Source organism: Polistes dominula, unplaced genomic scaffold, assembly GCF_049000335.1.
Source record: "Polistes dominula isolate Pdom_NZ unplaced genomic scaffold, Pdom_raw_medaka contig_24, whole genome shotgun sequence".
Classification (NCBI taxonomy): domain Eukaryota; kingdom Metazoa; phylum Arthropoda; class Insecta; order Hymenoptera; family Vespidae; genus Polistes; species Polistes dominula.
Window position 1 is genome coordinate 6297201 of NW_028301150.1, and position 27457 is coordinate 6324657.

General features: G+C 30.0%; 4 protein-coding genes across 10 annotated transcripts; 2 read left to right on the forward strand and 2 right to left on the reverse strand.

Moving 5' to 3' along the window:
- Window positions 1-356: 356 nt before the first annotated feature.
- Setd3 (SET domain containing 3) lies at window positions 357-12766 on the reverse strand. Of its 2 annotated transcripts, none has more exons than XM_015321352.2 (7): window positions 12216-12766; window positions 11262-11765; window positions 11058-11181; window positions 2447-2561; window positions 2221-2373; window positions 1823-2146; window positions 357-1726 (listed from the first exon to the last, which is right to left on the reverse strand). In XM_015321352.2, the coding sequence occupies exons 1-7, from the start codon at window positions 12325-12327 to the stop codon at window positions 1601-1603; spliced, it is 1458 nt and encodes a 485-aa protein (XP_015176838.1). In that variant the 5' UTR covers window positions 12328-12766; the 3' UTR covers window positions 357-1600. The 2 variants fall into 2 exon arrangements, with proteins under 2 accessions (XP_015176838.1, XP_015176839.1); XM_015321353.2 differs by lacking the exon at window positions 12216-12766 and adding an exon at window positions 12061-12209.
- LOC149030831 (uncharacterized) lies at window positions 4218-10980 on the forward strand. Of its 2 annotated transcripts, XM_089177734.1 has the most exons (3): window positions 4218-5665; window positions 7955-8329; window positions 8411-10980. In XM_089177734.1, exons 1-3 carry the CDS (start codon window positions 5534-5536, stop codon window positions 10667-10669), a joined length of 2766 nt encoding a protein of 921 aa, XP_089033860.1. In that variant the 5' UTR covers window positions 4218-5533; the 3' UTR covers window positions 10670-10980. The 2 variants fall into 2 exon arrangements, with proteins under 2 accessions (XP_089033860.1, XP_089033859.1); XM_089177733.1 differs by having other exon boundaries at window positions 4245-5665; window positions 7955-10980.
- Window positions 12767-12999: 233 nt separating the features above from the next.
- On the reverse strand, window positions 13000-23335 carry LOC107066587 (uncharacterized). Of its 4 annotated transcripts, XM_089177731.1 has the most exons (11): window positions 21836-23335; window positions 21093-21623; window positions 20847-20950; window positions 20514-20733; window positions 20240-20363; window positions 19579-19726; window positions 18581-19443; window positions 16333-16903; window positions 15683-16244; window positions 15343-15540; window positions 13000-15298 (listed from the first exon to the last, which is right to left on the reverse strand). In XM_089177731.1, the coding sequence occupies exons 1-10, from the start codon at window positions 22338-22340 to the stop codon at window positions 15374-15376; spliced, it is 3795 nt and encodes a 1264-aa protein (XP_089033857.1). In that variant the 5' UTR covers window positions 22341-23335; the 3' UTR covers window positions 13000-15298; window positions 15343-15373. The 4 variants fall into 4 exon arrangements, with proteins under 4 accessions (XP_089033857.1, XP_015176837.1, XP_015176836.1 ...); XM_015321351.2 differs by having other exon boundaries at window positions 13000-15540; window positions 20847-20905; XM_015321350.2 differs by having other exon boundaries at window positions 13000-15540; window positions 20240-20360.
- A 487-nt stretch (window positions 23336-23822) lies between these two features.
- LOC107066670 (G patch domain-containing protein 2-like) lies at window positions 23823-27446 on the forward strand. Of its 2 annotated transcripts, XM_089177740.1 has the most exons (6): window positions 23823-24026; window positions 24449-24624; window positions 24767-24826; window positions 24926-25280; window positions 25375-25577; window positions 25645-27446. In XM_089177740.1, the coding sequence occupies exons 2-6, from the start codon at window positions 24468-24470 to the stop codon at window positions 26349-26351; spliced, it is 1482 nt and encodes a 493-aa protein (XP_089033866.1). In that variant the 5' UTR covers window positions 23823-24026; window positions 24449-24467; the 3' UTR covers window positions 26352-27446. The 2 variants fall into 2 exon arrangements, with proteins under 2 accessions (XP_089033866.1, XP_015176997.1); XM_015321511.2 differs by lacking the exon at window positions 24767-24826 and having other exon boundaries at window positions 23827-24026.
- The last annotated feature ends 11 nt before the right edge of the window (window positions 27447-27457 follow it).

The following is a 27457-nucleotide window of genomic DNA, read 5'->3' on the forward strand; positions in this document are numbered from 1 at the left end:
ACATACAATATATATATATATATATATATATATATATATATAAACACATAATATGTTATAGAAATTGAATCGTACTGTTGTTGAAACTCAATATATAAATGTCTATGTTAAGAGTTAGTAAGTTCCCAAATTTATGATAGAGGCACACAAATTATTATATTATTATTATTATTATTATTATTATTATTATTATTATTATTATTATTATCATTATTATTATTATTATTATTATCATTATCATTATTATAAAGCATATTAAAATGATATATATTAAATTAATGACTCTATATGCTTACAAGCAATGTATTTATTTTGTAAAATTTTATTCGGAAAAGAAAAAGAAAGAAGGAAGATAATATTATAAGAAATTCATTTTATTAATTGTTCAAACAGGGTAGCTTGCACAATGTCAAATGCTTTTTAACGATGCTTTTCTAATTTTTCTGTACGCTTTGCGCGCATAAAAAGAGTGGGCATTAAAAATTTTTGATTATTAAATAATGTACTCTCAAAATAATATATCGTTATATTATTCTTTTTCTTTTTTTCTTCTCTCAATCCATTTGTTTTCTTTACAATATTATAGAACATTTAAAACATTGTATAGAGATATATAATTTTCTGTATAATCAATCCGCATTTCAACATACGTACGTAGTCCACAAGTATATTCCCACAATTTCTCGTATCGTCATACGGAAATGCAAGATATGATACAATTTTAAATGATTAGGAAGCATTTGAGATGTAACGTTATATTTTCTTATATTTTTTTTTATTTTTTTATTAATTTTTATCACTCAGTCACGTGATAATAACACGTTCGCAGAAATCTTTATATTGTACAATTTAATTGTAATTACAGATCTATATATATATATATATAACGTGTGTATATATATATATACGGTAGTATATGTCTATGCCATAAAATATTTGATGATACAAAGAGTTTTCTTCTTAATTATTCTCTTAAAAAAAAAATGAAAGCTTATTTATTTTTTTTTTCAATTATACACTTATTAAATATAGCAACGAGTCGTCGAACTCATAGTTATTGGTAGATCATCGATCGATTGATCATTAACTATCAAGATGAACGGTTCCAACAAGAACGCAGTATACAAAAGGCAATAAGAAATATAGTTTATAGCATTTTGCAATTGTTGTTTTTCTTTGAAAAAATAAAAATCAAGGTATGTTCTACATATGCACATTAACTTTTGCAATAAAAATTAGTGTTTTCTTCTTTTACATATATAGCATCTCTTTAGCTTTATTTTGCTTTTATTTGTTTGTTTGTTTTTTTTTTAAATTATTTTTTCCTTTTTAAATGCATTTATCATTGATTTTCGATTTCACTTTCTCTCTGATTTATTATCCTAATTTTATGGTATAGTAAAGATTATTTTCTCTTGCTTATATTCGGCTTTTACCAACACCGAAATATAAGACAACTTTTAATTGTAAAAATAAAATTACATTCTTCGAGAGAAAGAGAGAGCGAGAGAGAGAGAGAGAGAAAAAGAAAGAGATTCCTTATAGGACAAAAAGTAGAAGACAGTTGTTTTTTCATTGTCATTCTTGCGTTCCCCATTTTTTAGACTTTTAACCATTGCTTTACATAATCAAGTGCATTTAATAGAATCTTCATTTCAGATACTCTTAATTGCACGATCAAGCGTTGCCTTTTTGGTAATCTGGTGTTGAGTTTTTCTAAATCCTCCTACGTAATAAAATAATAAAAATAATTTAAAATTGTAGTTCATTCAATTTATCGTTCAATTCATAATTTTTTATATGTAATATGACACTTATTTACCTCTAGTGTCGAAGGATATTTAGCGAGTAGTAATTTTAATCTGTCTAACAAAAATTTCATCACATTTTCTTCGACGATGGTATCTAAAGCGCAATCAACGTGTTTTAAGTCAGTAACTTTATCCGATTTTAACCAACGGGTAAGATCAGCCTTTCGCATATTAAATACACGAAGAAATGCCAGGAGCGAATCGGATATCGGCTCAGTGCCAGCCTCTAATAAAAATTTACCCGTCACGGGTAGTCCTAATTTATCTAAAAGTTCGATACGTTCATTTCTAAGAGGATCTGACGCGCTAATACCAAGAGGGATTCTGACTCCATCCTAGAAAAAGATTAATATTATTTAACTTTGTTTTATATTTCAATAATCATTTATCATTGTCAATTGTGATATACCTTTTTATTTTCTAGACAAACAAAACCAGAGTGTACTAGAAAATCCGAATTTGTTCTTGAACCGTAACTGATAAATATTTGTTCTCCTTTTTTAAAATTTCTCATTGCGTAGCATTCGCAACAATCGGAAGTTGTATTAAAACCAGTAGTTATCTGAAAAAGAGAACATTTTTTTAAGGTAAAATATTATTACTATATTGTATTTATTTAAAATAAATATATGTACCTTTCCTTCTTCATGATTGCACATATCCCACATAGGTATCAAAGCATGAATCATGCTGGACCCGTCTTCGCTTGGAATTAAATTTTGTCTTGTCATTACTGTAGAAACGGCCCAGCTGAAAAAAAGAAAATTATTAAAATATAATTAATATTTATATATATATATATATATTTAATTTGTATAGTTATATTATATACATATATACTAGGACTTTTCAAAAGAAAAACCTAACGCAATCTTGGTGACTCCATAAGGAGTCGCAAATCTAAATTTTGAGGAAATATAACAAACAGAAATTTGAGTAAAACTAAAAATAATATATTATATTAAAATGATGCCATAGATCTCTTTATAATCTTATGAAAGATTAAAAGATATTATATTTATAAATGAAAGGAAAAAACCATATACATGTAAATATGATTTTTTTTAAAGGAAGAAACAAGTAAACATTTGTTCTCGAATTAGCAGAGCGAATTACTATACTTTCGCCTTCGAAACGATCGCGATCACAGGAAAGAGAATAATAATCATTTTACTATCTTACAAAAAAAAAGATGTGTTTATTTTTGCTTGCACTCTCTCTCTCTCTCTCCCTCTCTCCCTCCCTCTCTCTCTCTATTTCTCTTTTTTAGGATAAGAACTTGACCTAGATCGCCGGAAATGGAAGTATATGGTATATACATAAAAAGATTCATTCCTGTTCAAGTGTTGTTAGCTTCGTTGTCGTTTCCCTTTCGACTTTCTCTATCTCTTCAGGAAAAAGAGGCTCTCACTTCTTCGATTCTCATCCTAAGGTTTCCATAGTACTTACATCTATACATACATCCATAAATATATAATAGAAAAGTATGAGTTAGTTGAGAAGACGAAGAAATGATACACATTACATTTTAATAAACACAAATCTATTATTAAATCTTTGATTGGCAAGTAATTGATTTTAATATACATCTTCTATGATTTCTTATATTAAAAAATTAATAACTTTCAATCACACAAATATTAAAACCAAATTCAGAAAGTTTTAGTTATTCTTAATTGTAATCTTATATTGTTGATTTATATCATTTAGTTAATTAATCATTATTAATATGTAGAAATATGGGGGCATAATAGTTGAAGAGTTTTAATTAAATTAGTTACGAATGTCATAGAATAGATTTTAAGTAATTAAGACTTTCTTCGGTAAGATGAGGATGCTCAATGAGGAGTAGGAATAAAAAGGCGGAAAAAAGAGAGAAAGAAAGAGAGAGAGAGAAAGAGAAAAAAGGGAAAATTGTAAGAACAATGTTGAGAAAAAGAGAGAAGAGTCTCGACGTCATCAGTTGGTATTTGCAGCAGGGATAGGATGGGGATGCACACTTGAGTGCACGTGGGAAGGTCGTGAGATCTTTAGTACGAGTACCAACATGCACTTTCTACTAAGGAGATGATGCATCATCGACATCAATGATACTGAACTGAATACGCGAGTCTATTATAAGATAGCAAATTCAAATATCAATTTTTGATTATTACTATTTAACTCCTTTAATTAAAAACCTAGATAATCTATATATATTGCAGTTTGTTGGAAAATGTAATTATTGTTGTAAACAAAAAAATTATTTTATCTACAATCACCAATTTGTATAACATTTTTATATACAAAAATTGGATTCAAACCATGTTAATTTAGAGAAATTAAATTACAAAATATATTACAATTACTAAACGTATTAAATAACTTTCTTTTCTTATTTGAAATTCACATTAAATTCAAATTAGATATAAACAAGATTAAATCAATGTTTTGAGAAACATTGCTTTAACACACAGTGCATTTATATTTTAATATTGAAAGATATTAAATATAAACAATAAAGTATGTTAAAATAATAAAAAAATATTTAATTATATTTTGAGGTAACATAATTATTCAAAACGAAAATCATCTTTTATTAGTTTCAACCAAAAAGGAAATGAGAAGGTCCGTTAACTGCTTTATTCTCATCCTCTTTTTCTCGTAGCTTGCAGAAAACGTGTGTGAAAAGTGAAACTCGGTATAAGTATGTAATAATTAAGTATATATAATGAAAAGAGAATTAATAAAGAAAGAAATATAATATACGTATATTAAACACAAGAGAGAAAAAAAAATAATTAAGTCGCTCGTTTGTTACGACGAAAATTGAAGTAATTCGTTCATATGTGTTACATTAATTAATTTTCTCTTTTTTCTCGAATTGTTTTTGATAATTTTTTTTATTTTAATCTGTTCTGATAAATAAAATTTTCCCATTATAACGAGAAATGAATTTTAATTAAAAATAAAACAATATTAACATCGAGAAAAAATTCTGAACATACTTTGTAAATAAAAGATAAACAAATAGTTTAATGTTATAAAATCAAAAATGAACATTTCCTAACGAATTACTTTTTATATATATTTTTTTTTTAATTGAAGACAGATTAAAGAAAATAGAATAAGATCAATTGATTTGTTTGAGTAGCAAATATAAGTATACGTTGGTAAGAAGATGAGATGAAGAAGAGAACGTTTAGATACGAGGCTCCTCTCCTCTCGAATTTCACCGGCTTACTTAGCGGCGAACGCAGAGAAAACTCTCGTCAGTCGACAAGAACTATTTGTCCAGGGTGGATGAGTCTCGTTTGTAGGGGGAAAAAAAAAAGAAAAAAAAAAGAAGAAAAAGAAGACAAGAAAAAAAAATATTAAACAAACGTATCCATTAATATACACGTGCAGTATTATAATTCGTGATATGAAGATTGCTAAGTAAAAACTGGCAACGAGTTTCTCAAAGCTTTTTCTTTTTTTCTTTTTTTTGCAATCGATCAGTGATAAATCCACAAAAAAATACAAAGAAATAAAAAGAAAGTGTTAATTCAATAAGTGATCTACATATATTTACATATGCATATTGCTTATACAATTAATTAAATAATAAGCAATCGAATAAATGTTTGAAATATCAAGTTGGTCTTAAAATCGAATGGATAATATTTTGAGTTTGTGTAATCGTAAAAACGTGATATTTGTAATACTGTGTACATTGGCTGTAACGATACACATCTTGGACTATGCAGAAAAGGATAATTATATTTTTATCGATCGCAAACATCCTGTATCTTTCAGGTTGTCCTTTGGTATTCGGAGAAACTATACTGAATAAGCCAGGATACGAGGAGGATATTGTTATTGAGGATCGTGCGGTAAGAAAGTTAGCAAAATATTAAATAGATAATATATAAAAAAAAATAATAATATGAAAAGAAGTGGAACCAATTCGCCTAGATTCACCGAGTGTGAAGTATCTCGAACGGAAGTGCTCGTTTATTAGGAACACAAATGCGAGTCCTTTGATGTGTATTCTTATTCTCGAGAATGATCTACGAACTCAAGACAAATTACACGCATATGTGTCGCACACACTATTGAAATTTCTTTTATAGTTTCTTACTCATAATTCAAATTGTTCATTGACATTTATTTAAATATATATTTTAATGACATTTATTTAAAATATATTTTAAATAAAATATTTTAATTTAATCGAGATATTGTGAGATTTCCTTTTATCATGTCAAATAGTTTTACCAATGATCTTTAATTTTGAATGATGATCGAATTGAATGATAAGGATGATTATTATTGTTATTATTATTAACATCATCATTATCATTAAAGTTTCTCGAACTTCACGGGATGGTAGAAAAGCGAAAGGATACATAAATATATTTTACTTACATATATGTACATAAATATGTTCATGCGTGTTTGTAACGTACGTAAGAGGAAGGCATCGCTTCGTTGTCATCGCGTATCGTAATTAGCAAAGAGACGGCTTGAGAAAGTGTAGGACAATGCTACGATGAGTCGAACAACCGCTATATAACAATCGGTAAACCACGAGATAGAAAGATTGAAAGATAGAAAGAAAGAAAGAGAAAGAGAGAAAGAGAAAGCTGAAATCTAGTACCATTCACAGAATGTTCGAGACTTTACGAGTATTTTGTCACCATTTAATGATCACGAATAAAGTGAACATATTAGGGATAAAAAACAAACCTTTCCCATCTAACACACTTTAAGTATCAGATCATAGAGAAACTTCGTTTAAAAAGTTCGCCAAATTTCTTTACCGACGTTAGACTTAATCTCATTTTATCGATCGAGTGTATAATCAAATTTTATAAAAAAAAAAAAAATTGGCCTTTTACTTGAAATAAATTTGAAAAAGGATATATTAATTACGTTATGACTTATAGAAAATTGGTATAAAATATCGGAATATATACTAGTTTACACACTTTCTTGGCCTTTTCTACGCATTTTCGGCATCCGATCGGCCGGAACGAAACAAACTGCTAAATAAGAATAAAATAAAATTAAATAAAAAAGAAATATAGGTGATCGTAGAAAGAGAATGTGGTAAGATTTTCGTTCGTTACGAAAATACTGAATAAAGATCTCTAAGAAGAATCGAGCAAAACTATTTTTTTACTCTTCCTTGTCTTCTTTCCTTTTGATCTTAAGAAAGAAAAGATAGGACGCGTTCGATGCGTGGTTCCGCTTTAAACAACAACAAAAAGATAAATAAATTAAATAAAAAAAGTACATATGCATGTAAGAACGAACGTATACATCGTCAAGCGTGTTAACGATTGCACTTTCTTTTTCCTATGGTCGTTGAACTTTGATCGTTATTTGCGTTTGCACGGCTCGTTTCGCCGCACTTACTCGCCTGACTTACAACGCAGTAATTGGAGCTCTAATTTAACCTCAAAAGAAAAAAGTTATTTAAATAATCCTTATTCTCGAACCGCTTTAATTAAAAAAAAGAAAATAAAAGAAAAGCGAAAAAAATCCCATAAAAATTGCGTCTTTAATCAATGATATCATTTCAAATGTAATTATTTGATTTAAATAATTATCAGATATTTTTTGAATTTATCTTGTTCTCTTATAATAAAAATAAAATCGAATAAAATCTTTTGATATTACACAAATAACGAAAGAAAAAGATTTACTACAAAAATGTATTATATACGGATTGTTACAAAAATGACTATGATCATTATTCATTAAGATGCTTTGGAAAATAAATTCTTTGTATATCATAAAATTACGTTAACAAGCAAACTAATGAGTACAATAATTCTAGGGTAAATCTGTTGGAAAAGACACGGTAGTTGACGGCGGCGTGTATAAATGGACGTGCCTCGATGCGCATATTTCACTTTCTTAGGGCGAAATCGCGGAAACGAGAAGATCTTGAATAAATAGACGGAAGAGAATTTATTTTTAGATTTTTCGAATTTGTATAACTCATTAACATATAAACAAAAATATATAATTCACAATAATTTTTAAAAACATTGACAAATTGGAGAAGTTTATCAAATAATCAAAGAACCGTCGTTAAAATATTCAAAACGAATGATTACTTATTATATTAATAATATTATTTAATAATATTTATTATTTGTTGTTATTTTCAGAAGGCGGCAGGGTTGCGTAGTAATAAAGATTTGTATCTTCGTAAAGAAGAGTCGAGAAGCGAGTTACTCGGAAAATGGAGGAACAATGGCGAAGCTTTGGAACCAAAATGGCGTGATGGTGATGCTGTACCATTCCTACCCTTTTCTCAATTCACTCGAACTTATTCTCAAAAAGATTCCGATTTGATAGGAGATGATAATTCCTATGACGTAGTTTATCGTGATAATATTAATTATCATAGACTTGACGAAGATCGTAAAAACCACTATATTGATTCTCGACAAAATAGACCATTTTCTCTTTCCGATGATTCTTCGACGATGCGATTGGAAGAAAAAAAACATGGAAGACAATTGCGCGGGAAAATTGAACAAGTACCAGTCGAGAGTTTTCCGAATGATAAATTTCTACGAAACAATCGAGTTGGTTCTACCAATTATCGAGATACTTTTCAGATTCGTCCAAATGAATACGAACATGAATTAACCGACGAAGAACATTTGAAACCTCGACCAAGAAAAAGACGTCCACCTCAAAACGAAGAATTCGTTTTGAACGCTAAAGAAACTTTGCGTCACGATAGAACAAAAGCTTCTTCTACTTTACAATCTAATAATAAAATGGAGGAAGTTTCTCCGAAGAAAATCGAAGCTATTAAATCTTTATTGAAAATGCAACAAGAGGAAGGTGTTAGTCTTTCAGAAATATTACGTCGGAAAAATTTGACTTTAACAGATCTGTTGAAAGGTAAGGCGGATGTAATCAGTGCATTAAAGATGGAGGAAATAGATGAAATCGGCGATGATATTGAACAAATTTCTATGGTAATGACGAGTACGTTAGCTAAATTATCGTCCACGACTTTTCCAAGTATATTTAACGTTTCGTCTTCAAAATTAAGCAACATAATGACGACTGAAAAAACTACTGCGATCGATCATTCGTCGACGAAGGTTGCACTGTTAAAAGAAACTACTACAGAAGCTGTTGCAACAGTTTCTGCCTCAGAAATCTCTATTGATTTGAATAATAACGACAATAATGCTGATCAAAATTTAAATTCTATGCAAGGAGGAATCTACAGCGACGAGAATCACGATGAAATTATGGAATTTTCAGATTTTACAGATTATAAGAAAGGAAGGACTACCGCCTCACCAATTTGGATTTCTTTGGTACCAGAAAATAATGGTATTGCTCGTTCTATGGAAAATATTAATGTAAATCGTACCAATAGTGATTCTACTATGAGTATCATTAAAATTCTGAATCCAACTGTTGAGCCATTTATCGAGAAAACTTTTGAAGAAAATGAATCATTTAATAAAGCTTATACTGATGCTGTAAATAAGGAAGGTAATTCTAATTTAGCTGTTGCAGAAGATCACTTTGATAATATTTCTGAAGCAGATTATCAATATGATGCACCTTCGAACGATATGAAACATGATGATGAGGTGCGTGAATTCTCTTTGATGGATAAAAGTGATTGTAAAAATGATAACGATAAAGATAAAACTATATATTTAGAAAAAGATAAAGATCATTCTGAAGAATATATATCAAAATCCAAAAACGATTCATCTTTCGAAGAAACAATCAAAACTTTCTTCAGAGATCATCCCAACGTAGAAAATGTGATGGAAGGAAAACATTACGAAGATATCATATCGGAAATAGAACCGGAAGCACGGGCTGAAATTTTTGAATTATTTGCCTCTGGATCTGGAGGTAAAAATCTCGAACGTTTGTTAAAATCTAGGAATATGACCTTAGAAGAACTGATTGCTTTACGTCAAAGAGGCTCCAGTAAAGTTCATTTAGCAGAAGTGTCTCGTCTGAGAAATCATAAAGCTTTAAGAATATCAGAGGATAATCAATTATCAGAGAAAAAGTATCCTAACGATCCTGAAGAAAAAAGTATCATTCCTGAACCTCAAAATGAAACTGTTGAGATAAAGAAATTGATAAATAAAATAGAACATATTAGTACTTCGCAGATTCCTCCAAGACTCGATAAGGAAACAACAGAGTCTTTTTTTACTACAGAGATTAGTTTTAAGAATATTAAAAATCATAGTAAAAAAGAACACGAAGAGGATCCAAATCGTTTTATAGAGATCACAGAATTATTTAATACCTTCACATCTTCGTCGTTTGGTAAAGATCAGGATCAACGATTTTCTGAAAATATTAGAGAAACATTAAATAATAAAGAGATAAATGACATTAAAAGCGATTATGCAACAAAAATGATTCGAAATGATACAGAAGCAGATGTAAATGTGGTATACGAAGGATCTAGGGATGATGTGAAATACGACGATTACGATGAAAACGAAGATCGAGAAAAAAGTTTATCAAAAATCAAACCAAGTATAATAGCTAGTGGAGCTATACTTGGCGTGACGATAGTCGTATTTCTTGCCATCTTTGTAGCTTGTAGAATACGTCATAAACAAAAGTATAGATACAGAAAATCCTTCCCTCGAACAGTATTTCAAAGTCCGATAGCGACAGCCAGAAAGTTGTCCAATACGAGTAGTTTGAATAATATAATGGTGAGTGTGGTTGCCACTTCGACAACAAAGAGGACAGAAAAAAATGATATGCAGCAAACTAGTAGCAATGACTATGATCCCAAGTGCGATATTGATAATGATTCACTCGATGCTAATGATAGTTGGGAAACTATACCGGATTATATGAAATGAGACAACATAGTTTGTTTGTAATTGAAATAAGCACTTTCATTCGAGATTCATTAGTGGTCGAAGATCTGAAATAAACATGTAATGGGCATGTATACTCATTAAAAATTTATACAAAACACTTATGAGCAATAAAGCAAACTCGTATCAAATGTTTCTGAAAGAATAATAAAAACATCGAGTTCATTAATATATTATAAATATGATCACGATATCAATCTCATCTCTCTTTTCGTTTTTTAGTTATAAATACATGTAGATGTAATGTATTTATTTATGATTTAATTATTTAATATAAAGTATTTTTGTAAAAATATTAATCTGTTGAAGATAATCACCCTCTTTGTGTTGGTACCTAAATTTAAATAATGTGTTTAAATAATTTACTCACATATAATCGTCGTATGCAAACATATCCTTGAGCATATTAGACACTGCGTCGTTACCATTTTGAAAAACTCTATAAAAATAAGTGTATTGTCGTGTAATATTCCTGACTTGTCTCAAGGCAGTTTCTGAAAAGAAAAAAAACAGATCAAAATTTTATATGAATATTTGATTATTTAATTGCATATTGAAAGTGCAGAAAATTTACCTAGTGTTAGAGTGCCTTTAAGCTTGCTCATTTCAGTTAGGTTCATATAAAGTACCGTATTATATCTAGTAGGAAGAATATCAATATACGGTTTCCATTTAGAATTTTCTTTATACTTTTCGATAAGCAAAGCGATAGCTAACGCCACTTGTGGCATCTGTTGTATCAAAGGATCACGTTGAAAACTTTCTAACTCGGGGGCAGCTGTTTGCGTACTAAATATAAGTTTCCTAGGTATTTCCAAAATAAGTTCATTCTCTATAAAATCACGCTCTGCCTTTAGACCTAAATCGTATCCTGTAAAGCCAACAATACTTGCTCCATCGACATTAACATCGTTCTCTTTCAGCCATTCCATGAATTGTCCTACCCCCCGAGATTGTTTTGATTGATTTGTCTTCATTGGTAGTAAGCAGGCACTGTAGTAGCTAATTAGCATTACATTTGGTGCGATATACAAACAGTAATCCCATAGTTGTGTATTATACGCAGGATCGCAGCTCACTAAACAAATAATACAAATGAATATTATTAATTTTAGTTTGTTATAGAGTTTATACAAAATAAATAGAGTTAATTCATCATTTAAAAGTATAGAAAATGTAAACAATTTACAAATACATAATAAATAAATATATATATACACATATATATATGTGTACTCGTATGTCAATGAAAAGATACTGTATGTAAATAAATGATTAACTGTCAAGTTAGTAAGAGGAAAAAAAAAGTGAAAGTTGATAAAAAAGTTGAACAATTTGAAATACTTTAGTTGTTAGTTCAAAATATAATTTACCCCATATATCGGACAAGAAATTGCTTAATCCGACGATAAGTATATCTCAATTGCTGATCCCCACCCCCTTGTGACCTGATAAAGTAGACTCTTTATCGCGATAGAGTCGTAGCACCAAATGCAAACTCGGACAAGGCTCTTGGTATTCTACTCACTGTGAAATACTCGGTCGCACAAATCATTGAGCTGTTTTTTCATTTTCACCGTCGATGTTTGTCTTCGATGATGGTTCTGCTTTGACGACGAATGGGACTTCTTTTTGTTCATCTTCAGAAGATTTCACAGCACTCTGTTAAATCTACTTACATTCAGACGCATTATAAACACGAAATCTGCCCACCCACTTTAGGTAAGAACATACACACTTTACCCGTTCGCGAATACGAAAATAGAACGCTGCTTCTTCGGTAGTTTTGAATTCTCTCTGATGTACGGTCGTTAGAAAACAACCATAACCTAGAAATTGTCAAACCCACTACAAGAACACCAACGACCGAGAAAATTTCTGTAGGATCATGGAGGGTTATTAGGATATATTGATTTTTATTCATAACAGGGTGAACCTATTGTTCTCAAATTACTTTTGACGAACGTTGTTTTTAATTTTAGCTTATCTTTTTCTTTTCAGCATAATATAATTAATAATATCATTGTAAATGACAGAGAATATCGTTAATAAATTATAATTTTTTATAAAATTGACTGTGTTCGCCATTTTTAAATTGTATCATATTAATCTTTTGCTGTATGAATTAATTAATTATTTATGAATAAAAAATTATTGATATTACAAGATTTATACAATATTATTATTAAATATTAACATTTTCACTAAAAATATATCAATTTTATAATTTGTATGAATTATATGAATTTTTTTGTATGAACAAATTCAAAGGGTTATAACTGCAATTAGTTGAGTCCTATTGTGCAACAAAATTTTCTTTTAAAAATCTTCTTATTTATTTCATATAAATGAAATGAAACATTATCATTATTTTTTGTTCTTTTACATTATATTATTACTTGTAATAATTTGTATAAGGTTGTGCAGATAAATGTCTTGGTGGTATTACTTTTTTCCTCACTTTGTATATACAAAATTATTTTAGAAATTTATATCTATTATTATTAATAATAAGATAATATTTACACTAAGGGGTCTCTCCTAAAGATTAATATCTTTTGTTTTAAATAGTCTTATAATGTATCGTCGATAAAATTATACTTAAAAAAAAAGCACAGCATTTTCTACTCTATATTATGCTTACTATTTTACATTTTATTATTATTATTATTATTATTATTATTATTATTATTATTATTAATAAGTCTATTCAAATAGTTGTTAATATTTTGTACAAAAAAATGTATATTATCGGGATCACATGATGTATTTTTTGTTTAAAATAAAATCTATTAAAATATGTAATATATTAAACAATTGTGTATGTTTTATTTACATTATTAAAATGAAAGAGAAAAAAACATTAATAAGTAAAACTAGCAATCAAATGATGTTGAATAAATGTAATAAAAGAATACAGAATATTAATCTTGTTACATGTAATATCTATAATTTTGTTTTGTTAAAATCTTGGGGTCTATTATTACTTTTTCTTATACATATATCTATCAGTTCGCAAAATCTTTCATACAAAGAAGAGCATACCTAAAGAGCCCCTTTAATGTCACTCAATCGTTAAGATTTCTGTATAATTAATTAAACTGTTATCATAAAACAGTTAATAAATTTGATTTTTCACGCTGCAAAGCAAAACAAATTCGTTGCAATGAAAATAAGAGAAAAAACCAGCAACGAATAACACAACAATCATCTACCTGTATTAATACAATAACCAATAATAACATTCAACTGCAAACCTTACGCATTTTAATTTAATTTAATTAATCTTTTTAAAAAACAAAAGAACACAATTTCAAAATCGGTATATGCAGTATTCTTTGCAGAAAATAAGCAACACGATATAATATTCTCGAGTTGCTTAGTACTAAGTACTTGATTTTACAAATTAATATTACTTATTGCTTATTTATTTTTTATCGTAATAAAAAAAAACGAACGAATGAACAAACAAACAAAAAAATAATAAAAGTAGATTTAACACCCACGATCTGTAAACATATTTAGATATCCAACGGATGAAACTTATAACTACGTAATTTGTACTAGAGTACAGATCAACCGCGATAAGCTTCCTTTATGTTATTTATATTGCTTATGCACAGTGAAACAAAATTATAATTATATTACACATCTGCAGCATTATTTTTTAATTTCAATCGTAGACTCTTTGCAGCGGAAAACTAGTATCTTAATTATTAAAAATACAGATATAGTTATGGTAATAATAATAATAATAACTAATAATAATAATTATTAATAGTAATAATATTATTATATATACCGTTATTTTATACAATTTAATGACTAAATAGTCTTATAGATTAACCATAATGATTAGATTTGTCCTTCTACCCGAAGTAAAAAATCAACATTATATTTATATATTTTGAAAGGAATTTGTTTTTCTTTCTTTAACAGAAGCGATCATATTTTATTTTATATAGTTTCACAATATTTGTAGAAACAAAAGAAATTACTTTTCACTCGGAGCAATTTTAAATTAAATTTGTTTGTAATTTGATCATTCTTTGGGCTCCGAGTGTATTTTCTGTAACTATAATCAATTGAATATTTATTCAGAACTTTATATAAATTAACTTGGATGACATGAACGTAGATAGGTACATATCACAGCACCTTCGAGATAAATTGTTATATTACTTAAACATTTTTGTACGGATAAAAAGTGCGATATATAACTCTAAACTATAAAGGCAGAATTTTGTAATTAAATTGAAAATATTTATAACTAAAGTATCATCATCACGTACACTTAATATGATTTTGTAATTATCACAAAATCTTTACCTGTGGCACTGTGCCATTGATAACTAGCTGTACAATGTACCAATACGTTGTGAAAGAGATAGAGAGATAGAGAGATAGAGAGAGAGAGAGAGAGAGAGAAATTGTTGAGGGCTATAAAACTCACAGTACATAAATATATAAATTACTTCTCATCCAAGTTATAAACATTGTAATTGATTGTGCAAACACTATAAAGTTAAATTTACAAAACTTTAAAACACGTACGCGTGTCGAATAATTTGTGATTTCTTTTACATTTAAATTTTTCTTTGATACACATTTTATATATATATATATATATATATATATATATATATATATATATATATATATATATATAAATCTCTTATCTTTTGTTTATTGGGAAGTTGTATCAGAAATGCTCTGTCGCCATGTAGCATGGAAAGGAATTTTCAATATTTTAACACGTGTCTTAGGTAATGCAGTCAAAAGAAGTTTTTGAAGTTGCGGTAACGGTAAAATATCAACCTGCGGACTCGCCATATTTAATTGCCTATCTTCACCTGTAAAAATAAAATGAAATAGGGTTTTATTTTATTTTAATTAAGACTTATTTGTATTTGTCAAATAATTCAATCAATTCAATCTCAGTAGCATAAACGATAGGAAAATAAGCTTCGTAATTATTAAAGCAATTAAATATACCTCTTTGATTATCATTTTCATCCTCAACTTCTTCGATTAATCTCAAACAGGGTACTGGTTTCAAAACTGGTATAGAATCTCCAATAACCTGTTTGTTCATCAAATTGCATTGATCGACAAATAATTCAGTAACTCTTAGCAATTCAAGCGTAACGCCCCAAACGAAATGTGTTAAATTATGTGACAATTCGGTAACACCGCCGAGAACCATGTTATTAGAAGTAGCCGATTGTGATATGTAGGTAGGTATGATCAATAACCTCTTGATATTTCTGCATTTGGCAAGACATTTATCGAAACCATTTTTTACGTCAAAATTAACTAGTTCCATTTGGTTTAAAAGTGGCAATTTAGAAACACCTTCTAAGATGTCAAATGTACAACAAGAACCTTGACCCTTTTCAAGCCGTAGACGTTCCAATTTTTGCAATTTCATTAAAACTGATGTTCCAAATCTATCTGGAAAATCGGAGCACTCTCCCAATTCCAATGTTTCTAATTTTACCAATATCTGTATTGTATCAATTTTCTTTTTTCCAAGTTCTTTAACCGATGTTAAACTCTATAAGTGATAGTAACAATTAGTAAAGAAATGGGTAATTACTCAAGTATAGCATCATAATATATTATTTTATTGGAAGATAACTTACCAAATGTGTCAATTGTGTTAATTCTTTTAACGATGTAAGATCTTCTGGCAAAGACATTCCACTTATTGCTTTGAATCTCAATTCCTGGCATTGTTTAATATTACCAATAGATTTTAGATTCAAAGTATCACATTTGATTGACATTGCGCTCAATACTTGTAATTGCGGACAAGTTCTAATAACTTCTTCTACTACCACGACAGGACATCTACACAGCTCCAACTTAACTAGGCTGGTAACTCTGGGTATTACATTTAAAAACTTTCTCCAAATACCATCAGAGTCTCCTGCTACAAGCATTTTCCTGAGATCCAAATGCTGCGTACCGTGTCTTTGTAGCGTATCTGCTAAACCATCCCAATCCGTCACTTGGCTATTCTTCATTCTTACAGTTTTCCATAAAGAAGGATGTGCAGCTAAATCTCGCCACATTTTACAAACACGAGAAGCGCGTAATAATTCTTGCACTTTTAGATATTGAAAAATTCGTAGCAATGCATGATAACCCGCGCATACATTGTCCATGAAGTGATGCTGTATGTTTGACTCTTGTTTGTTTTTGTTTTGTCTTCTGAAAAAAACAAGGTAATTATTCTGTTAATTAAAATATAATATGTTCGTCGATACCGTTTTTCATTATATATATATATGATTTGAATACATTATTATATAGCAACTTTATCATTCGCTAAACTATATATATAAATATATTTTTTCATATAAATATATACTATACATGGATATAAAGCAATAACAAATATGGCAAATACCTTTTGTTATTGATATATTCTGATATTTTTTATTTATTTATTATAGGATTTGTGAAAAAATTTGGACCGTTGGACTGACTGGATCAGTAATCAAATTTGGGTCTTCCGTTTTCCAGGCGACTGCTCTAACCTTTGAGCTATCCAATCCAGGGTCCTCCGGTCAACTTTCTCACAATACCTATTTTATTTGATTTTTGATTCCACATTATTTATTTACTTATTTAATTGTTTTTCTTTTCATAGATAATATAAGCAGTTGCCAATTTGTAAATATTTGTTTCAAATATAATATAAGTGACATTTTATGCGTTAAGTAGATAAAAATTGGAAAAAAAAGATATTAGAGAAATATAGACGATGAATCTAATTATATATTACATGGTAGTATCTTAAAATGAATGACGATAATATAATAAATAAAAATAGTGAAAGAAAAGAAAAATATGAAATATACAGGATAGAGGAGAAGGACATATAGGACGATTTTGTTGGGAAAACGCACTAAGATTTTTTTTTTGATTTTCTGCTCGCACATGTCATTATATCTGTAAATATAAAAAGTAAAAATGAATTAGATTTTTTTTAATGAAGCACTTATCAATAGCTGTATCTATAATTGTAGTATTAATATAAAGAAACGTTATCAATATTATCGAGTTATACTCTTACAGTATTAAAAACAATTTCTTTCGAACAAATAGAATAAATTTTATTATCAACACAATGACAAATTATGTTTTTAACATTGCTTAGATATTTACCAAGTTTAAATCTTTACTTTAATACTACAATTACAGATAACCCACAATGATCAGAGTACATAATCATTGCTTCTTTTTTCTTTCTTTTTTTTTTTTGACGAATATTAGTCAAGATTTTGGCTGCATTTCTAAGAAGCTAAGGCAGTGTGCTTCGATCATAAGATAAAATCAAATTCATTTTTTTATATATAAATCTATATATATTATATATATATATATATGTTTTATATTTGCAAATATAATAGACACCAGTATATATTGCATTTACAATTCAAAACAAGTATCTCCCAAATGTATTCGTATAATATAGTATGCGTATAAATAATATAATCTACTTTTTATAATTATTCTTTAAAACATAATTACATTATGAATAGTTTCTTCTCTCGCTGCATTATTATTCATTATTTCGCGATGCACGTTAAAGCTTTCTTTATAAAAGCAACTATAACATATAATATTTCATTAAACTGTTGAGAAAAAGAGAGAGAGAGAGAAAAAAAGAAAGACAGAGAAAGAGGCTACTGATGCCATTATGTTCTTATTATTTTTTTGTAAAGGCATAGCATACTGATCTTGTAAATACAATATGTACAAAGCAACTGCCAAAACCTCAAAAGAGAGTTGCCTTAAATTAAAACTTATTCGTAGAACAAGCTTGACAGAATAAAGTAAAATAAGAATGCCTATGCTCATATGTTTTTAAAAAACACTTACCTATTACCCATCCTCACTACATTTCTATTAATTGCTATTTTTGTATTTGTTCTAGTTACTTCACTGTCCAGATTCAATGTATTATTTCTATTATTTCGTGTTGTAGAAGACATTGTCTTTCTATACGGTGACCTAGTACTCTTTCTTCTTGTTTCCATAGACGAATATGCCTTTGCACTTGAAGTTACATTTTCTGACACAGGTACATTCAAAATATTTTTATTTATATTACTGTCCGACGTTTCATTCGTGTCGTCAGAAGATCCGCACGACATAGAAACGTCTTTCGATAATTCTTTATCATAGATATTTTCAGTCATATCATTGGAGGCACCGGATATTTTTTTGGAAGATGAAATACCTAAATTTGTAATAGTCGAATTTTCCATTGTATTGGATAGATCAATTAAAGAGCTTTCTTGCAACATTGGCGGTTTGTCACCAATTTTATCAGGTTTTACCGTAATAGCGGGTTGAACCGCCATAGAGTTATTCTTTGGTACAACTATATATTTTTTCCCTCCCATTAAAGCAATGTTTTGTGGTTTTGGTAATAGTCCTCCATCGTGATTTGGCAAAAATTCATTCTCTGATTGAGGAAACCAACTATCCTCCTGTTTATCCGACGACGAAGACGAACTTGTTGAGGTAGCTGTTTTTGAAAATTTGTTAGTACTACGCGATTGTATATCTGTGTTCTCTGACTTTGGAATTCTTTGTAATTTAGGTGGAATTAAACCTGTTTGCGACTTTTGTTTTGCATTTTGTGTGCCTAACAAGCTTATCGGAATTAATGGAGGTGGTGTTAAAGACGGATTCATTGATTGATGTTGATGACTTTCTGTAGAATCTTGTTGACAATTCTACAACACAAATAGAGTTAAAGTCAATTAAAATAGAGAAAATATATAAATGAAAAAGAAATCATTCTTTGTATTTAGAAACAATTATATACTTTTCCAATAATACATGATCAATGTAATATATATAATACCTACCTTGCAAATATAATCATCACTTCCTGAAAATTCCAAGCCATCTACGCACTCAGGATGATATAAGCACAGGCATACGCGACACTGTAAGCTGGGAATCAGTCCCATACTTGTTGAACATCTTATACTGCATGGTTCTTGAACTTTGGGCCTGTAAGATGTGCGTTGATAGGGGGAAAATAGAAAGGAGAATTTAAAACAGGCAATAAGGATTTATGGGATAATAGAAAGAATTGGGTAAATATGTAGTGTTATGAAAATTATAGAAGTTAACTGCTTCTAAAATATATGTGTCCTGCCTTATATATATATATATATATATCCACGATCGCCTAGTAAGATGTTAATTAACTAAATTATTATAGCTGTAATAAGTTTCTAGAAAAAGCGAAGAAAAATATTCAATTGTATTTTCTATTAATCCTAAATTCGCAATTTCATAGGAAATCGAACCAAAAAAAGAACCAAGCGCTTCCTTCTATAACACATAGCAATTATAAAAACTGCATCATATGATTTTCCTGAAATTTTGTAAAAAAATTCACTTCTTCATAAAACCCTGTGTTATTTACATTGGATTCATAAACAAAACGGCAAACATATTTGTTGGCTAAATATATACATCTCATTCTAGAAAAAAAGAAGAGACAAATTAAGTACTTACGTAGACAATCTTTTGCTTTTAGCAGGTGTTGCTTTCTCAGCTGTATGTTGACTTCTTCTTGTACTCGTTGCATTTCGTTGTGGAGGTAACATTTCTTTTTCCTCTGTTGATGGTTTTATTTCTGCTATGCATTGTTCAAAGAGAACAATTATTAGAATATTTTTATGATACTATATATAAGTAATAATATTTATGAGCATGTATAAACTAATATATTCATAATACAAGAAAAAACTAAAAAAAATTTTAATATCTTATACAAGTGGATACATACTTATTTGAGGAGTTTTCTTTGCAGGCACTTTAACTTTGAAACTGCTAGATGTTTTTGGTGATCTAGAAGAAGTTTTCGCAGGTGTCATTGATGCTGTCGTTTGTGGAGCTGTTGATGCCGGTGATGATGCAGAAACTTGTTCTTCAACCGGTTTCCGTGAAGATACTTTCTTAGTGTTGAAAGATCTCCTTGATGGCGTAGGTGAAAGTCCTATTGAACCCTATAATGTTCCCCCGTCCCCATAATTATATATAGTTTAGCTCAAGATATAAACATAATAAACAGTTTAAATTTGAAATTAAATATATATTTAAAAAAACAAATAATATTTACCCTTATCCTTTTCGCGTCTCGAATAATTTCTTTTTCGGGATCATCTAAGCCAATAGGTTCTTTGAAGAATGTAAAATTATCAATTGTTAATTCTCTTGAATGTACTACAATAAAAAAAAAAATAAAGAAACAAAAAACAAAAAAAAAGAATTAGTGAAAAAATTGTAAATTACAAAGTGCATCATTAATTTATGGTACACAAAAAAAAAGATATATATTGATTTAGTGAAAAGAAAATTAACTTACGAAATTCGGCTACTTCTCTAAAACTTCTTACTTTTTTCCCCTTTGGCGTATAATAATAAATATCTGCCATTCGCTTAAGGTTAGAATCATTACTTGCTCTGTAAACCAATTCACGTTTCCAGCCATACTTGAATGGTTCCTTGAAAGCGGGATCAGACATATCTATTGTCAATTTTTGTTTCATAGCACTCCCAGGACTGGCACCGCGTGACATCCGACCCCCTTTAGATTTTAGCGACATTCCTGAAGGACTACTTGTACTAGACGATGAGTTGACCGACTTAGTGGAAGATTCTTCAGCTCTTTGCTGTTCCATGTCTAATTCTAAACTATTAGATAGACCGATAGAATCTGAATCGGATTCTCTTTCTTTTTTTATCTTGTCCATATCAAATAATGGGTCCATTTCATATATACGCATTTTATTATCATCCGAGTCTTGATCATCGTCTTTCCTACCATCATAACTCTTCATTGGTATCATATACCTATAGCGTTTTGCATGCTGAGCCTCTGCAATTTCTGCTTCAGCTATGGTCAAAGAAAAACATAAATATATAATAAAAAAAAGACTAAAATAATAAAATCTATATAAAAGATCAAATTGTAAAAATACTTTTAAATATTAATGACTGATTACTATAACTATTTGTCCAAAGTTGGGACTGAATTTAAACAGATAATTTCTAAATATTAAAATATCATAATAACAAGAAAAAAAATAAAAAGTTTTGCTTTTTTACCAATAAGCTTTCTTAAAACATGACTTCCTGTGTCCAGTTCATCTGCTCCTTGTAAATCGAATCCATTAAATCCAGTGGATTCATCGGAACTAGCATCATCAGGTTCGGAAAGCTTACGTTTGCATCCTCCTCTCGCAGTGGAAAGGTTTATGTCGTTATCGATGCTACTCGTTGAATTGGCCTTAAACTTGCGCAATTTAGTTTTAACCGTTGTAGGAGGATTCTTATTAACAGAATCCTTCAAATCACCGTTCACTTCTTGACCGTCCATATCGACATCCATGGCGGTGTCAGCAGCGTTACCAGGAACAGTATCGGTAACGGTATCGATCGCAGTATCGACTGCTGTATCGATCGCGGTATCGACAACAGTATCGGCGACAGCGTCGTCGAGGGTTGTCTTGTTTTCAGATTCCTGTAACTCCGGCATACTGGTAATACTGTCTAGGTTAGAAACGTCGCGCGCCACTTTAGCGTTCCCGCCATTCGCATTGGTGCTGTCCATTCTGCGGTCCCCCCCCACCCGCGGGACCAACCACGCGACACGTCCTTAGCCCTATCCTCGTTTATCACGAAGAACGCCGACAGTGAGAAGGGGTAGACGGAGTAAAAGAGAGAGAGAGTGACAGAGAGAGAGAGAGAGAGAGCTAAAGAGAAGGAAACAGAGGAAAGAAGGGAGGAAGAGAGAAAGAAAGATCAAGCGGGATGAGAAAGTAAAATATCCAAAAGAGCAAGATGACCAATAAAGGAAAAAAAGATATAGATGTTCAATATTGCCTTGTTATCCCTTAACAAGGTTCCTTCGAACGACAATTATTTTCAATGATGTATATAAAAAAAAATGCAACGTAGAAACAACAAAATAACTTTATACGTCTAGATAACGCAAAGCCGCGCTCATCTATCCGAGGATGCGCAGAACGGGCGCGCACACACTGCCACTACGCGCTATTTACACGAACACTAGGCCCCGCCGTCCCTCATCAACTTCTCGACTTCTCCACCTCTTTTCGTTCATCACGTTTCAACAATTAGATCGTTTATATCTTAACACTCTTTCTCACTTCATTCGTATTAATACGTAACTTTAAAACTATCAAGTTGAATCAATGATGACGAGTTTCTTACGGCCGAAAACCACGACAAAGGGGAAAACGAAAACTTTCAGGAGGTGCGGAGCGTCCGTGTAACGCTAAACCGGAAACAGCACCGAGGAACTGTTAACACTTGGGTCGAATTTCTATGGCAACCCTGCTTACTGCTTTTCCAATGCCAGTCATCTTCCAATCGACCAATCAAAACTCGTATTTTCTTCCTACCCTTTTTTCTTATGTGTCACATTCAATCATCTCCCAATGTCCAATAAAAACTCTCCTTTTTTTTCTACCCTTTATAATTATACTTTGTGTTCTTTTATAATGATTAATTCTTTATTATTACCAGCGCAACGTAAGAAATCTTGTTAGTTATAGAATTCTTTCTTTTTTTTTTGTTTTATTCAAATGAAAATTTTTGTATTTTCAATTTTATCCTATCATGCACGTAATTGGATAGCATTCCATCTTCTTCTTCATTGGCTGCTATCTAACATTTGCAATTTTTGCATTATTTCGCAAAATTAAATGAACCTTTTCGAAAGCTCGTTTATGTTCTATTGGCTAAATTCAAAGTTTTATTTATAAAAGCAAATTATTAAAATATTTATATATGAATGTATGCATGATGTATATAATAACAGTTGTGTAACTTATATGTATACGATAATTATGGAATAATTATGTTACATATTGTGAATAAAGTTATTGAAAAATCAAAGAATAATTAATGACAAATTTTTATAACAATTATATTGAGATAAAAAAAAAAATATCGGCAACATACCTGCACATATTTGTCTATTAACTTGATTTGACTACTGCGCCACACACATACCTGCATCATACAATCACGCGACGTATACACAGAAGTATACGGTCATTATCCTATTTCCCCTTATTACAAGTGTGCACCACTCTGAGTTAAAAGATAGGAGACTAATAAGACGAATAAAATTGACTGGTTCGACATTTGTCTTTCCTTTTTTTTTCCTTTTTGTTTTCTTTCCCCTTTTTATTCGACCAGAGAATTAAATTATTGTTTTACGATGATATTAGTTTAAAGTTCAACCAACTACTTGCAACTTACATACAAGGTCTGTAAACGTGACAGTTTATAATATCATTTAAATTGCATATTGATTGAATTTATTGAAATACGAGTATTTCTTGAGTATTTAGGTGTACATGTGAGAATTTATTTACTATTGATATAGAAAATATGCATACATTATTTTATTCGATTTTTGATATTTTCTTATGTAGTGTTAATAAATGACGTTAGTAAATAAAAATTGTGTTTTTTTTAATATGTTATGTGATTGATAAAACAAGTGTGTTCATATAAAATTTTATTTTTTATATTGAATAAAAATGAAAGAAAAATTGTATGTGTACAAAGGTATAAAAATAAGTTAAAAAATGATCACACTTTACTGCTGCATTTTGTATTTAATATTCAATTAATTTTCAAATGTTTGTAATATAACTTAGTTGCTTGTTTTTTTTTTTTTTTTAGAATTAAACGCATCCTTCAAATGGAGCGTGTTCTAAAAGCAGTACCAGCAGGCTTAAGAGTAAAAATGGAGGCACTTGTGCATGATTTGACCATTGCGCTTGAAGAAAGTAGTAACAGTGCTAATGTCAGACGTAGATGGGGTATAAGGAGGAGAGCTCGTTCAACGGGAAATATCCGTAAGTGCAAGGGTATATAAAGCAATAGAAAGTAATTAAAAATTTTTTAAATGATAGAGCACATATATTTTGATTTTTTAAAATTAAAAGTTGAAGATACGGAATATCAATCAATCTAATTCTATGACAACATTAATTACAGTTTGCTTCTACGAGGTATACAGTGGATTGTTGTCAAGATTGTCTTTCTATAAATATCAATGTACAAGAAGTTGAATTACATTTAAATGTAATCTTTGAATAATAGTTTATTCAAGATTTGAGATTAAGTTGTTCGATAAGAATCACATTTTCTTTACAGCCTCGCTGAATATAAGCAAACACTCGGATGATAGTTCATCTTCCGTTTGCGATATTCGTATTCTAAAAAATTCAACACCTTCTAAATATCAGTCAGACAGCGATGACACCAATCAAACTAAAAGATTTGCAAGGTTTTCCAATCTGAATAATGTAAGCAACATAGAGAGCGATTCTGTCAATGAAAATTTCATACCAAGGACTAACACCAGGCGTAAAAGGAAATTCAAGAAGATGGCTGTCGATTCTGACTCTAATCCGTCTACATCTCAAACAGTTACCATTATGTCGACCTCTTTAGGCGGAAAAAAGCGGGTTCTTAAGAACGATTGTAAAAATAAATACGAAGCCATATGGTAAAATAGCGATTTTACAAAATTTATTTGCACCAAAATAATTGTATTACAATTAATCTTGATCAAGTTACGTATTAAATATTTTTATTGTTAGGTGTGGAAAACGTAAGAGATCATGTAGAGAACGTTCTACTGATTGTGAAATGCGTTCTTTAAAACCAAACAGAACATCAAAGTCTAAAGTTCGGGGGAAGATACAAGGTGAAGAGACTGTAGATTGCTCTCGTATATCGAGTTCAAGTATTTCTTCTAGCGATTCCGAAAATGGTATAATCACAAATGACGAAGATCGCGAAGGTAAATATTGGTCGCTTTTCGTTAAACGTATGTATTTGATTTTTGTTTGCTTTTTTTTATCTTTTAGGAGACGACGAACAATCTGACTGGATAGTGGAATCAAATTGGTGGGATGATGGAGACAGTACGAGTGAAGATAAAATAGGAACAGATTCGACATTCCAAATGATATTACACGGTAGCTTCGAACATTCTACCGACGAAAGCAGAAAAAGGTATAGACAAAAAGTGAAACGAATTCGCGAAGGTTTTACTGGTAGAGAAATTCGAGCTGGTCGTCGTCACGTAGATAATAAACCTGGATATTCCATCATTACGTCAGCGAATGAAAAAGTGTCAAGATTTTTACAAGATCCAACTCAAAGCGAACTTAAATTACATCCTATGCGCCAAGCTGAAAGGGAGAAGTTACGTCGTCTTGCCAATTTATATAGTTTAAGTTTAAAAGGCGATTTAGGTTGTCCAATATTATATAAAACATTACACACAACTCAAGCTGTATGCGTGGATCAAGTGTCTTTAAACAGATTTTCTGATTACAAAAGATTAAGAAAGACACCTCCTAACTCACCTAATCCCGATTCAATGATGCAATGTCACGAACAACATATTTCTAGTACAAGTTTTGGTACGCAAATTGTCCAACAAACACAAGATACTATGCCGCTGCAATCAATAAGTTTTCCACAATTTGATTGGGACTCCAATAATATGGAAATTGAAATACATGGAAAACCAAAATGTCAAGATTTTGGACATTCAAAATCGAGTTAAATTATATGGATCACTTTGTATTAGTTTGTTTTTTAATATATAAATAGACAGATAACCTGCTTACTATTAATAAGATTAAGTAGATATTTTAGAATTGATGTATTATAATAACGATTTAATACCAAAATTGGGATTTTTTTTCTAGATTTAATCTCTACTATAGTCCAATGCAGCTTTAAAGTTGGTACAAAATATAAAATAATAATAAATAAGTTCATTAACACGTTCCGTGTGCCACGTGTACCACCGGTTGTACACATTAAACTTGTTCTTCAGGCCACATGTACCATCGGTGGTACACTTACTATTACACATATTTATTCAATGCGCTGAAAATATATGTTTATAACAAATTTAATTCTGTAAAAAAGTATTCCTATTAAAATATTGATGCATTATACAAAATGCAATATAGAACAAAGCACATAAGTTTGTTTAATTGTTATATTTACAATAATTTATAATTACATGTAATGTGGTTGATTTTGTTAAAGCAAAATTAAATGGCTTGAGTGACAAGTCAGGTAAAAAGGGCTTGGCACGGAACGTGTTAATGATAATAATTTACTGTGCATAGAGTAAGTTTTATGATTCTGAACGTAAATAACAATTTGTATTTTTCTTATTACAAACAAACCGTACATTATCAACGTAGTAAAATCACGTCGATTAAGGTGGGCTGGTCACGTGGCGAGCTTGGAGGAGGATCGAACGGCGCACAAAATATTGGTCGGTATACCAAACGGGAAAAGACCACTAGGTAGACCGAGACGTAGATGGAAGGATAATATTAGAAGGGATCTAAAAAAATACGATACGAAGACCGCGAATGGTAGGATCGCGCTCAGGGACGGGAACAGTGGCGGGATTTGGTATTTGCGGCAATGAACTTTCGAGTTTCTAACGCCAATTAATAATAATAATAATTTTTCTTATTAGCATAGCATATTGCATTATTTTGAATGATAATTAGTATACGTGAAACATCTATTAATACTATATGTAGATCATACAGTATATAAATTTGTAAAAACTCATAACATAAACATGTATCATTTTTTCTTTGGTAACAATTAAACACAAATAAGATCGGAATGGTTTCTTAG

Bases quoted from the DNA above. Each gene is read 5' to 3' on its own strand.
- LOC107066670 (XM_089177740.1), top strand. From the start codon at position 24,468: ATGGAGCGTGTTCTAAAAGCAGTACCAGCAGGCTTAAGAGTAAAAATG. The intron at 24,625-24,766 runs GTAAGTGCAAGG...CATTAATTACAG, and splicing joins TCGTTCAACGGGAAATATCC to TTTGCTTCTACGAGGTATAC. The intron at 25,281-25,374 runs GTAAAATAGCGA...TTTTATTGTTAG, and splicing joins AATAAATACGAAGCCATATG to GTGTGGAAAACGTAAGAGAT.
- LOC107066587 (XM_089177731.1), bottom strand. From the start codon at position 22,340: ATGGACAGCACCAATGCGAATGGCGGGAACGCTAAAGTGGCGCGCGAC. The intron at 21,624-21,835 runs GTAAAAAAGCAA...CTTTGACCATAG, and splicing joins TGTTTTAAGAAAGCTTATTG to CTGAAGCAGAAATTGCAGAG. The intron at 20,951-21,092 runs GTAAGTTAATTT...TTTTTATTGTAG, and splicing joins TAGAGAAGTAGCCGAATTTC to TACATTCAAGAGAATTAACA.
- LOC149030831 (XM_089177733.1), top strand. From the start codon at position 5,534: ATGCAGAAAAGGATAATTATATTTTTATCGATCGCAAACATCCTGTAT. The intron at 5,666-7,954 runs GTAAGAAAGTTA...TGTTATTTTCAG, and splicing joins TTGTTATTGAGGATCGTGCG to AAGGCGGCAGGGTTGCGTAG.
- Setd3 (XM_015321352.2), bottom strand. From the start codon at position 12,327: ATGAACAAAAAGAAGTCCCATTCGTCGTCAAAGCAGAACCATCATCGA. The intron at 11,766-12,215 runs GTGAGTAGAATA...TTATTTGTTTAG, and splicing joins GTGCGACCGAGTATTTCACA to TGAGCTGCGATCCTGCGTAT. The intron at 2,562-11,057 runs GTGAGTAAATTA...TCTTTTTTTCAG, and splicing joins TTTGCATACGACGATTATAT to CTGGGCCGTTTCTACAGTAA.